General features: G+C 42.0%; 1 protein-coding gene across 3 annotated transcripts in view; it reads left to right on the forward strand.

The window, feature by feature from the left end:
- The window catches only part of tpk1 (thiamin pyrophosphokinase 1), a 102,924-nt gene that overhangs the window by 14,048 nt on the left and 72,617 nt on the right, over window positions 1-16,259 (forward strand). For all 3 annotated transcript variants that reach the window (XM_050057263.1, XM_050057264.1, XM_050057262.1), the window contains exon 4: window positions 15,617-15,686. In XM_050057263.1, coding sequence (XP_049913220.1) covers window positions 15,617-15,686 — 70 coding nt within the window. The remainder of the gene's footprint in view (window positions 1-15,616; window positions 15,687-16,259) is intronic.

The raw sequence follows: 16,259 nt of genomic DNA on the forward strand, positions 1-16,259 counted from the left end.
AGTAGCACCAGTGTGAATGCGTCCTAATACAGAAGCGGACCAAGTAGCACCAGTGTGAATGCGTCCTAATACAGAGGCTTATTTTTCTCGGTTCCTGCAGCCCCTGGCCCCCCTCCCCAGCTTGTTATGCTTTACCTGCGCTCTGGGGGAGATGGGCGAGTCATCCAACGTCCTGTGAATCCCGAACAAAACACGTATCGTTATCATGTCGCCAAGGGCATGAAATGTGCTAGGGCCACCACTGGCTGTTACTTATACATATACAATCAGCAAAGAGCACAACTTTCTTTGAAGATTTCAAACAGAACAAAGGCTGTACTTTCATATTCAAACATAGAGCACCTGTGTGTGTAATACAAGCTCACGGCTGGCTCCACTTTAGCAGCATTGGAGTAACAGTCGCGCCCTGGGGCATTCTGACGATTATTGTTGGAGATGGAGAGAACTGTGCTCAGTCACAGTCACATCAGCAACCTGCTGGTCACAAGTTTGCTGGCAGTTTATGAACCGAGGAAGTCCCCTAGATTCCAACCACTTTTTTTTTGTAGTTGGTAACTAGAGGATGTAGAAATAGGTTTGATTCGCCTTCTGCTTCGTGAATACTCCAGGGCCCTTTATCAGAGTAAAAGACAAACAGAAATTCAGTCAACTCAAAAACATGCAAAGAAGGCTCGTCGTTAAAAGAGGAAAAATAGGTTTTTGAAGGGAAGTAGAGCTCCAGACTCCCTGAGGTGTCGCTTATGAGATGCGTTGATGCATAGCGGTTGTGCTACTTGGCTGTGATGTATTAAATATGCAAAGCTGACTCTGAGCCTTTAAACCAGACAGTGTCATCTCAAACTGTATCCTAGAACTTTTCTTTTAAATGTGATGAACTGATCAGAAACAGAGCCTAACTGAATGAGAATAACTGTGCTGAATTTTTAAGGCACATTGCTTTATCAAGGACGTGGTGGAGTGAAGTAGCCTGGATGACTGGTTCTCAGTTTTGATACTAAGACCATGAAACAAAAAAAAAAAAAAAAAAAAACTGAAGGCACGCTAATTTAGGAAAAAAGGCAACACACAGACTTATGCAATCATGGAAGAAAGTAGTAAACAATGTAACTTTGAAGGCAAACTTGTGATTAAACCCGCATCAGATTGAATTTTAATGAACACGGCTTTGATATTCTTATCAACTTAGCAAAAACCCAAGAGGCACCTGAGCTCTTTCCACCGCACGGCTCTCTCGGTTTTTGCCTTTATATTAGCAGACCTCCACAAAATGTTAAATGGCATCAGACAAAGCAATTTCCTCATCTGATTTCACACCAACAGTTGCCTGCTGTCCCAAGATAAAGATTCTTTGGATAGTTAAATAAGTGAGAAGAATAAAAAGATTAAAATTGAAAGAAAGAAAAACACATAAAACATTCATCAGACGGATTTTGATACCTGTTAAATGAAAAGGGAATGGGTTAATTGATGCTTAATCCCATTGAAGTCGAACACTGAGCATCAGACTAAAGGGGAAGGCCAGTTTTCTGTCCATCTGCACACTACTATCAAAAATCACATTGCGAGTTTTTTAGGAAAACTGCACTTGTTATATGGTTTGAGATGCATTTGAACACCCATTTGTAATTTCTCAGTGCAAACAATATCCAAATTGAGGAGAGTTTTTCAATATTCAGCTTAAATTGTTTGTTTTCAGCCAAGATGTGGACATATTAGACTCGTAATAGATTCTTCACGCCCTGTCGATTGTAACTGACCCTCAGCAGTGTTTGGAGATTGATATTTTTCATTTAATATCCTCATTTTCGAATCCAAACTGTGACCAGACCAGCAGAGTTTAACTGTTGTGGTTATACTCCAGTGATTACATTTTACACATATGGATTGTGGAGCTGTTGCACATCCTTTTGCTGATTGTTTCACTCTTTTTTTTGTTATTCCACCCAGTACTTGCCAGAAATACAAGATTTAGAATCACAAGGAAAGCAATGTGTCAAATCATCAAACCATCTAACTGCAGTATTTTGCAACCACTGTGGGATAGATGGACGTATCAGATGTACTTTGACAGTGTGATGCAGTGTGATAGTGTCATACAGCATTTGCTCCCTCTTAGATAAGGCTACTTATTAAAGTTTCGGAGAGATTTAGGGTGGTTTCTTAAGTGCCACAAGCAATGCTATGGTGTGGATGTCAGAAATTGGGAAGCTTTCTTGATCAGTTTTGCACTTGGCAGCAGTGCACATGGGACTGGAAGAAGTTTTGACAGGATGATGATGGTGCGTGAATGGCAGATCTCAGATCTCTCGCAGTGTGATGGTAAACACGCTTGTAGCAAGTTTATCGTTCCTCACTTGATATGCCATGTATTTTTAATGTTGTTTATGGGATGAGCAGATGTCAGTGTGCGCATGAGCGTGTCGGAGTGTGTGTCACTCCCCAGATGGTTGTTCACCTGGAGGCATCGTAGCCAGGTCTCCACCCTTACAGACACACTCACACACAGACACACACACACACACACACACACACACACACACACACACACACACACACAGTACTCTCAGGTTCTCTGATGTGCTGCCCCTGGGCCCCCTCATCACCTGTGGGAGAGGTAGAGCAGCAGGGAGCAAAGGAGCGATAGAGGCTGGAAGAGCGCAACACTGATCAAAGGGAAGCTCATTTACAGGTGCCGGGTGTGATGTTGTAAAGTGGGATCAAGCTGCTTATCTCACTCACTCACCCTCTCACTCATCTAGTCCATCAGTCACCCAACTCACTTGTTCATTCAGTCAATCAGTTGCTCATTTACTTACTTACAGATCCTTCACTTACTTCACCGTGTAACAACACAAACAAGCAAATCAATAAAGCAATCAGGGAAGGCAACTCTCTGCACAAGACAAAAAGCAGGCCTGTGCCTGATTTCATCATTTGTTGATGTGAAGCAGCTTGCTGGAGTTAAAGTTTATGACCATCAGCCGGTCGAATATCAGCCTTGCAGTCAAGGCCGGTTGAGTGATGTGACTGCAATGTGTGCAACGTGCTGCACATATACACTTCCTGAAGTTCTGCACTTAGGTACGTGTCAGATGGAGTAAATCGGTGCCTGGAGATTTCAAAAAGAGAAGCTGGAGGTGAGGATGTATGGATAAAGATAGTAAGAATCATCAATAATCATCTCAGTTCATACGTCTGTGCGATCTCATTTCTGAATGACGACGATTCACTTGCTCCTGTTTCCTTATGCATTCATTTCATGCTGCATCCAAGTGTTGACTTACCAATGGGATCCCCCACACCCCATTTATGTTACGTACCTAGTTTATGTGCACTTTCTCCATTTTAGCTCAGTGTGAGAGCCTTTACTGTTGCTCGGCATGTGGGCAGAGGCAAAGACAGAAGGAGAGACAAATGCAATCGACACAGGTGACGTTTCTTGAGATTACAACCTCTCATATATCACTTTAAGTGCGATAAAGTCTTCCCCAACTAGCTGCAGAGTTTTATAAGTGTCTGTGTGTTCAGAACTTCTGTAGCTTTTAGCCGAATCTCTGTTTTTTGAAGTTTAGTTTCTCCTCTGTGTTGTTGTTTGTACTTTCAGATACCTGCCTTATTTTACTGTTTCATGTTCACGGTCAGATCGATAGGATTCGTTAGTCACTGCAGATGAAAACACAATATTTTCTCCTTTGGCTGCTTCACAATAAAAGCTATTGAATAAAAGAATGTGGGATTTACAAGTGAAAAATCTATAGAAAAACATCCACTGTTTTACAGCCGCTTAACTCAAGACAAGTGCGTCATGTTATGGTCAGTGTGTGTGTCATTTATTCTAAAGCTTTAACTTTACATTCCATTTTTTATATTCAGCAGCATTTAAGTTCACTACGTTGATGTTCTAAACGAAGAGACAAAAAGAGACTTCAATTTTTTTTTTTTCAGTTTTAAGTTTAAGTCCAGCACTTTGATATGTCTCATGTTAATGTCGTTTAAAGCCCTGTCTAGACAGCAAATATCTCTGATGTGTATTTTTACTTGAGAATCTAAGAGTGCAATAAATGTTTTTGTTGAAACAAAAAAAACAAGAATCGTGTGAGAAAATGGTGATCTTACTTCATGGGGAGTAAAATCGTGATTTGCATTTTAGCAAAAATCGTGCAGCCCTTATTTGAAATTTTGCCACCTTGAATAAGGGGGGTTTCACATCTAGGTCCCGGGCCTGGATCCTAGTACGCTTGACCCCAAGGTACACTTTGTTTAATTAGTGTGAAAACTGTGTACCAAACCTGGGCACAGTTGCCGGATCTGTACTCAAGTCCACTTGAAAAGCTGGTCTACAGTACAGTTCGTGTGTACTCCAGTATGGTATACATCAGGTGTGAACACCAACTGCACCAAAACATGGAAGAGGACTGTATTTAACACGACTACAAGGAGTTTTTAACCGATTATGAAACAGCCTCAATTTAATCCTGGTTTATCAGACGGCAGTGCAATCCGCCAAGGAAAGACCCAGTTCTGGCTTCGCTGCTGCCTTTGACCTGCAGTTGGAGCTCCAGTAGGAGTTGGAGAGCTTTGCGCCTGACAGCAGCAGCTTCTCCTCCGGCTAGGAGCAAAGCTTTGCCTTGTTGCTCTGCCGGTCCCCGCTGATGATGGTACCCAGAGCAGCAGTGTCTATCTGCACCGCCTTCCTCTACACTATGGCATCACAAACATGTCAAGTAGATGATGACGCAATTGCATTCGGGTATGGAGCAATTTTACCAATGTGAGACTGAGCTGGAAGGGAGTGGAGGTGGGAGGCAATCATACTCAGGCATGTCACGACTCAATCCTAACTAATAGCAAAAAAATATATAATAGAGCTGCAATGATTTAGTGATTTCTTGTCAGCTATGAGTGGAATTGCGAACTGATCATGAACTCATCTCTGAACATCTGATTCCAGCATCCTGAATGTGAATATTTTTTGTATTCTTTACTCCTCTATGACCGTAATGTGAATATCTTTGGGTAGTGGACAGAACGAGACATCTTCCGCTTTGGGAAACACATTTTTCACCATTTTCTGACAATTTATTGACGAAACAACTAATCGATTAACCGAGGAAATAATCGACAGATTAATCGCCAGTCGCAGCCCTATAGAATAACAGAGAGGGATGGAGCAGAAGAATAAAGAGTAACAGAGTGGAGCTGGAGAAAAAGAAAATGAGATATTTGTGCAGGGGATCAATCAAATTTGAGGCAAGGTGTAGAGAGCAGGTTGGGTCTGGAGACAGGGTGACAGACGGAAGGGGGAGAGGTGGACTGATAGATGAAGGTAGGGCGTCAAGGCATCATAATAAGGATAATAATCTTTTCACCGCTTCTGGTGACCGTTTGCCCTCTCCTGTACTGCTGCAAAGCCCCAACCTGACAGGTATTAATCCTCACCACTAACCCCATCAATACCAGCCCGCTATAGAATATACCCCACAGCAGTGTGTGTGTGTGTGTGTGTCTGCATGAGCCTGTACATGCATCCTTCCTGCATCAAACTCAAGAGCAAAACAGATGATTAAAAAGCACGGGAATGACAGGTTTAGTACTGTGTGTGGAAGTGCATTATCTCCTGCCCACCATATGTATCTGTCACCCAGCAGAGTGAGTGACAGGAGGAGTTGGTTCTGAAGCCTGCAGGGAGGGATTATTATGGCTAGTTAATTTACAAGGTCATCTCCGCCGACTGCCTCTGCTGTCCCCGCTCGGCTCACATCATATCGCCATCAGAATTCATAAGGCAGCCATGTCCCTGTATGTGATTTTCTGTTGAGCTTGTTTGTTAAACTCCTATGCTCTGAGGAGAAAGATAAGATGGAGCTGGTTAGGCTGTTGCATTCACAATCGGGGCGTGCTTCAAACAGCCGGCGATTCATTGTTTTCAGCGGGAGAATGACAGTAATTGTATCTACACCGCCTGCGAATGGAGTGCAGATGGAGAGATAATCTTTCTCAAGTTCAGTTTACCCACTTTTGCCATTTACTGTGATGAAGACAAATTGAATGTTGAGAGATCTAGAAAGACAGATGCTCCCACAGGCATCTCCCTTACGATGAAGATTAACTTTTGAATAAGCGTGACCCGTTTTATGTGAATTTGGAGTCGTCGGAAATTATGTCGAGAACGGCAATCTTAAAACGGCAGGAAGCACACTCTTGAAAACAATTGAAGCTCGAAAATGTAAACATATGGTCTCACACTCAGGGACATTAACCTTAACGCGGGAAATAAAGTGCTTTACTCTGACAGTTTAATTGACAGGGACCTAAATATACAATTGATTACTGATGAATACAAAGCAGGAAAAGGTTTTCCCCAGGAAGTTGGTTAGGGGAACACGGCCATTAATGTTTTATATCCAGGTTTGACTAACTTCAACTTGACCAGACTATTGGATATAACCTCCAATTGGTGATTATTAGACTCATTTTTATCTGGTGTCTGTCCTGCAGGGCAGCATTAAGTATCTGTCCTCACACGGGAGCATCTGAAACTCACTGCTCCAGTTACAGGCACCCTATGGAGTTTTTGATGGAGTGATATTTTTACATGTCCCATGGCCTCTTTTTGCTTGTATGCGCATATGCATGATTTTCATGCTATTCCACTGATTAACAGCTGGCGACGCCGGTAATACGTTAAGAAGTGTAGTCATGCGTCAACAAAGGCAGTGATGAAGAAGACTGCTAGCAAGCTGATATCGATGTAAAAGATAACGATCACCAATAATTTCACATTTTTGTATTTTAAAAGAAGTGTATAACCTTTAGTTTATGTACACCTGGGGGTAGGAAAGGCTGAGATATAGTGAGAAAATATGGCTGATTTAATATTCCATAGCCCTGACCTAACCAAACCTAACTGACATCACTATTGCTAACACTTTTCTGGGGTACGTCAAATGGCCGACCCCCAATGCCCCTGCCCCCATATAACCCTAACCCTAACAACAGAGTCGAGCCTTTTCAAAGCTTGGTGTTGGATGTTAGCTGCTGTTGCTAATTAACTCATAATTAACTCTCGCTAACACTCTGGAGACGATCCTTCAGTGCTGTGTCTAACCTACATAGGGCAGTTGGAGATCAGACCCATGGCATAATCTTCTTGTCTTCCTCTGGAACTAAGAAAGACGTTCACACTGCGACATTTTAGCCTCCTAACAGTGTGCTGCAGTTGTTGTTCTTCTTCATCTGTGTTACCTAGTGGCTCGCAAACCAAGTTTAAAAGTGCATGTAAGATGCTGTCAATGAAAGCAGTATTATTTGTATTATCAGCACTATTTAGTAGGTACAATTTTAATTATTGGAATAATGCATAGTTATAACAATGTCCTACTATCATATATTGTGCAACCCTAATAAATACGTTTGTTAGATCAGTGGCTCTTAACCTTTCTTAAGTAAAAGACCGCTAGATTAATACACATTAAGTCACGGACCCCCATTTGATAAGATTTTACCATAAAGATCTCTGTCTCGAAAGAGTTTGGTTGATATAGTTGATAAAGACAGGGATTCTATAGTTGTTAAGTACAATTGAGGAGACAGCTGTGGAGGAAGAGAAACCTTTGACCAGGATAGTCACTTCTGTAGAGAATGAAATAGTGAAAATAAACTACTTCCCATTTTTCTGGGGACCCCCGGGAATTCCCTCAGGCAAGAACCACTGTATTAGGGCGCATTCACACTGGTGCTATTTGGTTCGCTTTGAACGAACCCTGGTCCGCTTCCACGGATAGTTCTGTTCGTTTGGAGTGTTGTGAAAGCTCATTCGAACTCGGGTGCGGACCAAACAAGCGAACCCTGGTCTGCTTGAAAACTGGTCATCTCGGTTCACTTGCAAGTTAACCCTGGTGCAGTTCGCTTACAGTGGGATATGCAAACGGACCATCCAGCGAACCAAAGAGAGGAAGTGACGTAGAGCGCAGTGCATTGTTTTTGTGAAGGGGATGGATTTCCGTTTTCTGTCCTGCGCAATCGATGAGACACGTTTTCTTCTTCCTCATGCTTTTTTTCTTCCTGGTCAGTGGTCGTTTCGGGCAATACCGCCCCAAAACGAGCAGCTGTTGGAACTGCGTGACGTTTTCCAGGCGGTTTGGTCCGTTTTAAAAAGTGCAGTGTGAAAGTGAACCGAACCAAATGGAGGTGTGAAATTTTTCGGCATTCCCCGTCCAATCGAACCGAGTCCCCTGGACTATCCTGGTGTGAATGCGCCCTTAGACCTCAAGCATGCAGTACACACAGTGCATTTTGGTGTGAACCACCAAGTTTTTAACAGTCTAAACAACCGCCTCACTCATTGAGTACGTGGCCGTTGCTGTGTGATGTAGCACCACTGCTCATTTTCCCTAAAGCCTAATAAGACTAATATGATTTATAAACTTGTCATAACTTCTTCTGACATTAGCGGAGGAACTTCTTATTTCAGAAGAGGCGGGAAGCTGCGCTATTAAACACCGTGTGAAACCCAGAGATAAAGACACAGATCGCAGTAGTGTAAATAATGTCAAAAGTGGTTTAAACGTTGACAAAATATTGAAAATGATCACTCTGATATTTATGAGATCTGCTCTCATACAGCACTGGAAGGGACCTTATGCTTATTAGAACAAGTTTAGCAAGAAGAAGGCTGCCAGGATGAAATGTTGCAGTGTGTGTTTGACTGACGGTGATTTTATTACACCACATTGTGTATGCAGACAAAATGTTGTGGGATATCAGGCAAAAATAAGATCCGAAAATGCTTATAACAAGAAACAAATGTAAGCAGATAATTTTTCTGAAAGGTTGTTATGACGTTGGTTCTTGAGAGCACCACTTTGTAGAAGCACATCAAACCTCTCAGACTAACTGGAGGTGTGTGTGTGTGTGTGTGTGTGTGTGTGTGTGTTTTAATGGCATGCCACGCAAACAGAGCTGAGAAAATGATTGACAGACAGAAGTAACTGTTCTAGAACCTTAAGTCTGAAAATTATTCTGTGTGTGTGTGTGTGTGTGTGTGTGTGTGTGTGTGTGTGTGTGTGTACACAGATAATGACAGATAGCTTTACAGTCTGTCACCACCAGTCTTAAAGAAGAGTTTCTCTGTTTCTCGAGTTACCGTTTGAAAAGTTTCTCAGCCTTTGCACTCTGTCTGCGATAATGAGTCATTTACATTCCAATCATTTCCTGACGTGAAACATCGACAGCAGGTGGTGAGGGTTATAAGTAAAAGCACTACCTTGAGTATAAGCGTCTTATTTACATCAATGCAAATGCGTCTACATTCTCTCACTTTCTAAGCGCCTGAGGCTGGGATAGTTGGATTTAACAGGATACCCCCCCTCGTTGGAATAATCATTCCTTTTCATTTACTTCTGCAAATCGAGTCTACTTTACTGTGAGTCTGTGCATGTGAATGTACAGTATGTAGGCGTGACACAGTGTTCTTTTTACATGCTATATATTTAGGGTTGTGGTGTTTAGAAATAACATCAGTGAGGATGGAAGTTATGCTAAGTTTAAACTCTGCACCCACATTTGTTGTTACAGCGTACAGCCTGCAGAACGGAAGTGTAAGCTTTAATATTTAATTCGTGTCTGTGCTGTGTGCGAATCATTTTACAAGCACAAAGTCTTGATGGTTATTTTACCCTGAAGTGGGAGGCTGGTAGGAGGGAGTATTGTCTCGTTGATAATTAAGTCAAGTCAAGTAAATTTTACACAGCCCAATATAACAAATCATAATTTGCCTCTGGGGTGCTTTATAATTTGTACAGCACGCGGCACCCTCTGTCCGTAGACACTCGCTGATAATAAACACTTTGGAATACACAGTGATATTGTTGAGGTAAATACCAGTTTGGTGAGGGTAATTTTTTTAAACTGTCAGTCGTAGAACTTAATGTTTCTTTGAGATCATCTGTGACTCCTCAGTTAAAGGTACCCTGTGGAGTTTTTGTCCACTGATAGCAACGTGTTGTTGTGCTGTGGTCTGTGTGAGGTCACTGGAACTTGATCTAGTAGACCTTTTTCCACAGTTTTTGGCAGTTCATAGCAGGAGAAGCACAGGTAGAATTGATTACATTAATAATAACTACATTATATTTAGATTTCCAGTGCCAGCTCCTGTTATTGTGCATTCTGGCTTGCTGGCACAGCTTCCTGGGAACTGAGCCATTGTTTCACTTGTGCATGTCCTGCTATGACATGTCAAAATGTCTGCTGTGACAAAGGTTTATTAGAATGATGAAGATGTAATTTGTCCCACCCAAACAAGTGCAACAAAGCCAACAGGAGACTAGGGCTGCTCCTGACTGAGAATTTTTCCAGTCGACCAATAGTCGTCATTTAGGGCCATTAGTCGCCCACATGTTTACGATATTAATTTAATCATTAAATTACATATTTTTGGTGGGGCAACACAATGGTTTGAGTTGAAGGTGTGAGAAAGAACAGTATCAGTAACATTGTTAACACTGTGCTACATTACAGAGAAATACAAAACCGTACTAATGAACCTTCATTAATATAGGCCTATATTTTATCTACAAGTGCACGTCACACACTGAGTGAGCCGCCTGTTAATGATGCTGTGGGCTAATGGGCATGTAGCTACTTCCATGTTTCAGATGATACGTCATGTTTGTAGTCGACCAATGAAGATGAGTTTACATATCACCTTGGGTTCATCCTTCACCTTCTCAAAATGATCCCACACTTTGGATTTCCTGCCTGACATGTTATTAACTAGCCTGTGGAATAACTGCAGGTACCAGCCCTGGAAATTAGAGGCCATACACATGCTGCATCTCTGACCGCCTGGAAAACATGCGGTCGGGCTCTGGGTGCTACTCTTGTGCCTTTTTTGTGCCAGTTTTCAAGAGCGCAGAGGCAGGTTGCCTATTTAAATTAAATCCTGAGTGCAGAGCTGATCTTCTTCCAGGAGCTGTTTATAAGTGTGTAGGCCTATCGTCCGTGGGACAGATGTATAGCTCTGGGTAGCCCTGCACTAACATGATCAACTTAACCGTATTTATCAGGCTGAATATTTACAGAAGAAGGGAAAGATATCTGTCAGCTGTGATTGGTTTGTACCGTGACTCCTGTCTGATTGCTGACCGTGGCCACTTCCTGTGTCTGTCCTTTCAAATTAAATTCCCACATGGTCCAGTCATATAGGTTTTGAATTAATCTGACAAGGCACAACTTCTAGTGGAGTCTGAGGTTTGTTTGTTTGTTTTCTTGCAGCTTAGCAACCAATGAAACCTTGCCGGCTAATGACGTTTCTGGTTGACTAACCTTTAGTGGTATATCAAGCCAACCCACGCAAGAGAAGAGGCCTAATCAGGCAACAAAAATAAAATCACCTGTGTGGGTTTACTCAAAGTGTGCGTGGCCTTTAAACATGTTTGTTTGGCTTCAAGGATGCACAAAATGCATTTTAGTTAGAAACTCTGAATGTAACCACAACCTTTACTAGACCATCACATGGTACCTTTGAACGAGGTCTTCTTGTAATCCCTGTTGCCCTAGACCAAGACTTGCATTCACCAGTAAACAAATAAATAGAGCACAGTGAGACATAATTGTACAGTACAGGACAGTTACAGCAGCAAACATACATACAGTAAAAAAATACTGCTCAAGTACAAATAATTTTGCGGGACATTGTGCGTGCTTGCAGAGGTCATATGTGTAATAAACAACTGTGTCCGGGGCTTGTTCTTCACATTGTATCCTGTTGTATTTCTGTCTCTCAGGGATGGGTTTGGGGAATGGACATTTGGAGGGAAAACAGCCAGTGAGACAGAAAACACGTGTACAACAGTTGGCCGTCTCTTTGGTGCAAGCTTTAGTTAATTTCAGACGAGGTGAAAACAGAAAACTATAGCTGATACTTTGAAGTTTTTCCCCTGTGTGCACCACAACAGCCCCAAACAGAAAAGGGCTGTTAAAAAATAGGCTGCCTGTTCAATTTGAATAGAATGGAGGCCATGAAAGAGCATACATTTGCAAATAGTTTGCATCTAATTGTGTGCAACTTGAATACCATTTTAAAAATGGCAAATATCAAAAAGATGAGTGCTCTTTCACTTACTTTGCTTTCAAAGGGTCAAATCAAATTTACTTGTCTGTGCAGTGTGTCATTTGTTGTGTTTTCTATGGCTGAAAAGTAGTTTATTTCTAACTAATTTTGACCTTATTCACACTGTTTACATCTTTGCAGTGATTGAAGTAATGTCAAGGTTTTTTTAACAAAAGACTCAGCGTTGCTGATGTTTGTCTTCAAACTAGTACGGGGTTTGAATTGCGCATTGTTGTTATATTTTTCCCTTTTCTATAAGTCTGTTCTTATGCACTCAGTGCTCTGACAGCCAAGACGTGTAAAGCAACAGAATCTCTCCTTGAGCACTCATCTTTTATATGGCACGATTCTCACACAAAAAGTGTCTCATAGAATAAGTTCAGGATGAGAATTGAAAACTGGTTCCAGCTGAGAACTGGTTCCAAATTGTCTGATCCACTGGAACTGTATGCGAGCTGAGCTTATCACTCTTCTTATATATCAAGGCTGGCGTGCTTTTCTTACAGTTACATATTGCAAAATAATGACGTCAAACTCATGTTGTTTACGCTGCTGGAAACTTGCAACAAGCACTCATGGCAGAGAGGAAAAAACAGCCCACAGCGTGGTTTCATGTCTGGAAGAAAGATGAATACAGTGCTGCTTGTAATGTCTGTAAAAGGATCATTTCAGGAGCGGATGGAAACACCAGCAATATGCAGCTGTAAATGGCATTGTTATCAATAAAATCTCATTAGTTCCCATCTCTAGAAAACATCATTGCATTGCATTGTTCGGCGTTTATGTTGCCTTTAAGAATCAAGCCAGCAGGCTACAGGAGCTGTAGGTGTCCTCACTAAAACCTTGGACTCCTTTTGAAATGAAACTGCACCACAGGATACATAGAGATCACGCACTGTATTTATCAGGAGCAGCACTGGAAAAATATCACATGTGTAGTATGGCTGCTGCAAACAGCAGGCTGAAAACCCTCGCACACAGTACAAGTTGCACTCATAAATGGCAGGTCACAATTCTTAATTTAGTTTACAATGGACAGTGTCAAGAATTCTAATGTCTTTTTTTGTTTGTACCCCACTCCTGCAGAACTAATCATTAGCTGTGTTTTATGTCTGTGGTCAGGCTTTGTGAATGTGATGAGTTATTTTTTTTTTTGGTAAGGTCAAGTGATGTGTTAAGTGTGTGGAGAAAATTACATGTTAGACTAGACTAAGGTTGTGCACCCAGAGAGGAACATAGAAATACACTGCCCCCAAAATATTAAGGGAACACTTAAATGACACATCAGATCTTGATGAACAAATTATTCAAGTTGAAAATCTTTACTGATGTACATTGTGTAATTTGTTGAGAACAAAATGACGTAATCACGGTCAGTGGAAACCAAAATCATCAACCCACTGAGGGCTGGATTCAAAATTACAGCCCCTGCATGCCTGTATGCACTCCAGGCAGCATCTGGGCATGCTCCTGATGAGTCTAGGGATGGTGTCCTGGGGGATCTCTTACCAGACCTGGATCAGGGCATCAGTGAGCTCCTGGACAGTCTGTGGCGGTACTTGGCGGCATCAGTTGCAGCGATACATAACATCCCATAGGTGCTCAGTTAGATTTACATCAGGGCAACGAGCGGGCCAGTCATTGGCATCAATGCCTTCGTCATCCAGGATCTGCCCACGTACTCTGGCTACATGAGGCTGAGCATTGTCCCCCACCAGGAGGAACCCAGGGCCCACTGCACCAGCGTAAGGTCTGACTATCACTCTGAGGATTTCATCTGGGTACCTAACAGTGTTCCCTTGAGTCTTTTGGGCAGTGCAGTAAATTTTGGGCTTGACCACAACTTTTTGAGGCACTTGTCCTTCGAAAAAAGGAAATTTCCCTTTCATTTTTCCAATTACATCGTTTGAAGAAAGGAATTTGCACTAGAGCTTAGATCGGGCTCAAAAAATCCAGCCCGACCCCACCCGAGCCTGTGCATGTTCTGCCTGGCCCGTCCCTTTAACTGTGATTACAAGCCCGAGCCCGGTTTATACCCGACATGTTTTTTTAAGGATACGAACGTGGACATTGAAGACTGACTCTCGTCTTTCTTTTCCATGGCAAGCCTTCCTCATGTGCCTCTTAAGTGTCGAGGTCCCCATCTTTTTGCTGTCATATACCAGCATCGTGCTGCACTTGGTACACTCGTCGAAGCCGACACACACGTTGTCACCGTTGACAACTCACATGTGCATGGCCAGTGGCGCCGTCAAGGCCCCCTCACAAAATATCACTTGAATCTTTGAACAGAAAATCCTAGACACTGCTCTTGCTCAGCTTCACAATTCATTGGTAACACTAATGTTTCGGTCCTCCTGGACCTTTGTCAAGAGTGTTTAACACCATTATTTCCAACACTAGAAACAATAGAAACTGCCCCAACCATTTCACAGGTGTGCACAGGTGTGAGGGAATTAAAAAGCCATGGGTGTTTCTCAATGATTGACAACAGTCTGTGCACCACATGTCACATATCCCACAAACGAAAGAGCAAGAGAACAAGGAAAACATAGGAAAAACTTACACAATCTCCTTACACAATAACGACTATTTACAAGATTATTTACAAAAAAATTAAGACCTTATGAATTAACTAATCGCCCTTGCAGCTTTCATAAATCATTTGAAATGATCAACATTGTATATTTTTATGTCAAGTATCATAATTGGTCTTTTGAGATCCCCAAATCCATTATAGCATGACATGCCAGGGTATCTCATCATTTAATCCTTTGGGAGATAGTTTTTGCAGATTACTGTAGATATCCACTACACTTCTCTTCCGCTAAGTATTTCTTCACTGTTACCACCTCTCTCTGGCAGAGTAACTTTTTCATTTGTAACAGCCATTTGAAAGAGGTTTTAACAAAGACTGTATACTTTTTTTGTCCAAGCACAAACTCTCTCGTTGAAGTAGAAGTGACAGTAGTTTACTTTTTCCATTTGAACTTGAGTGCTTTTGTCTCCTACTTGCTGTCAGCTAGGAGAGACGTGTACATGGTTTGTTGTCATGCCAGGTCAGCAGCCTTAAATCTGATTTAAGACTGTGGGTGAGCAACAGTGTTCTACTTATTTGTTTTTCATCCATTGTATGCAATTGCTTTCACCAAAGCGGTTATGATTTCACCCATTTAGAAATAAAAAGGAACAAAAATTTAGCCTTTGCAAATAATTACCTTTATATTCATAACAGTTGGTGACAGCAATGAAAATCAAATCATCCGTTTTATTATTCATACAAAACACACCATGCGCACTTCTCTCTGAGTTGACAGCGAGTTGAGAGAGGCGTCTCTCAACTGCCGACAGAGTGCCACTGTGGTTACACGAGTTTGACAGTAACTTGGTTATATTTTAAAAGGCAGAAATGTGTCTTTAGTGAATGCAAGGTGCACAATTCATTTGAAACTAATTGCCCTCGGTTACACAGGCTAACATATCTCTCTGTCTATCTTTCTTTAGCTCTCCTGAGGGCTTGTGCTGATGGAGCTGCCAATCACCTTTATAACATCACTGCTGGAGTTAGAGACAGGTGAGGCTGCATTGTGTTGACATTTGCATTAGTTAATTTGTGTTTTCTCTCATGTCCTCCTCTGTGTGTGTTGTTGTGTGGGAATGTTTGGGAGAGAGATGGTCAAATTGACTATGTGCACACTGTTTATTTAAGAGCATCGTGTTTGTTTTTGAGCAGCACTTTATTGTGCATTCAGCACCTCTGTGTTTGGTTGCATGTGCATGACTTTGTGTGTTTCAGGTGAGAAAATGCACCCTTTTTATGTATTAGCATTGTGTGAGAAAGTACCGTATGTGTGCTCTCTGCAACCATATTTTTGTGTGTGTGCGGCTAATGGAGGACTGCTGTCAGGACAGAGATGGATCTGGGGTCCAAGGTGTCCCTGAAGTGTTGAGGCTTTCGCATTAACACCCAGAGTGTGAGCGTGAGTGTGTATTTTGTCGGGGTGTGAATGTGATGTTATGTCTGTCTGTGTACATGCTCTTGCAATTCTATCGTGGTAACAACCATTTTAGGTTGTAGACATGTGAGGTGAGGACAATTTCGCAGAGGGACGTCATCTAGGCCCATTTACACTTTTTCAGCAGGCAA

Source organism: Epinephelus moara, chromosome 11 (assembly GCF_006386435.1).
Source record: "Epinephelus moara isolate mb chromosome 11, YSFRI_EMoa_1.0, whole genome shotgun sequence".
Classification (NCBI taxonomy): Eukaryota; Metazoa; Chordata; class Actinopteri; order Perciformes; family Serranidae; genus Epinephelus; species Epinephelus moara.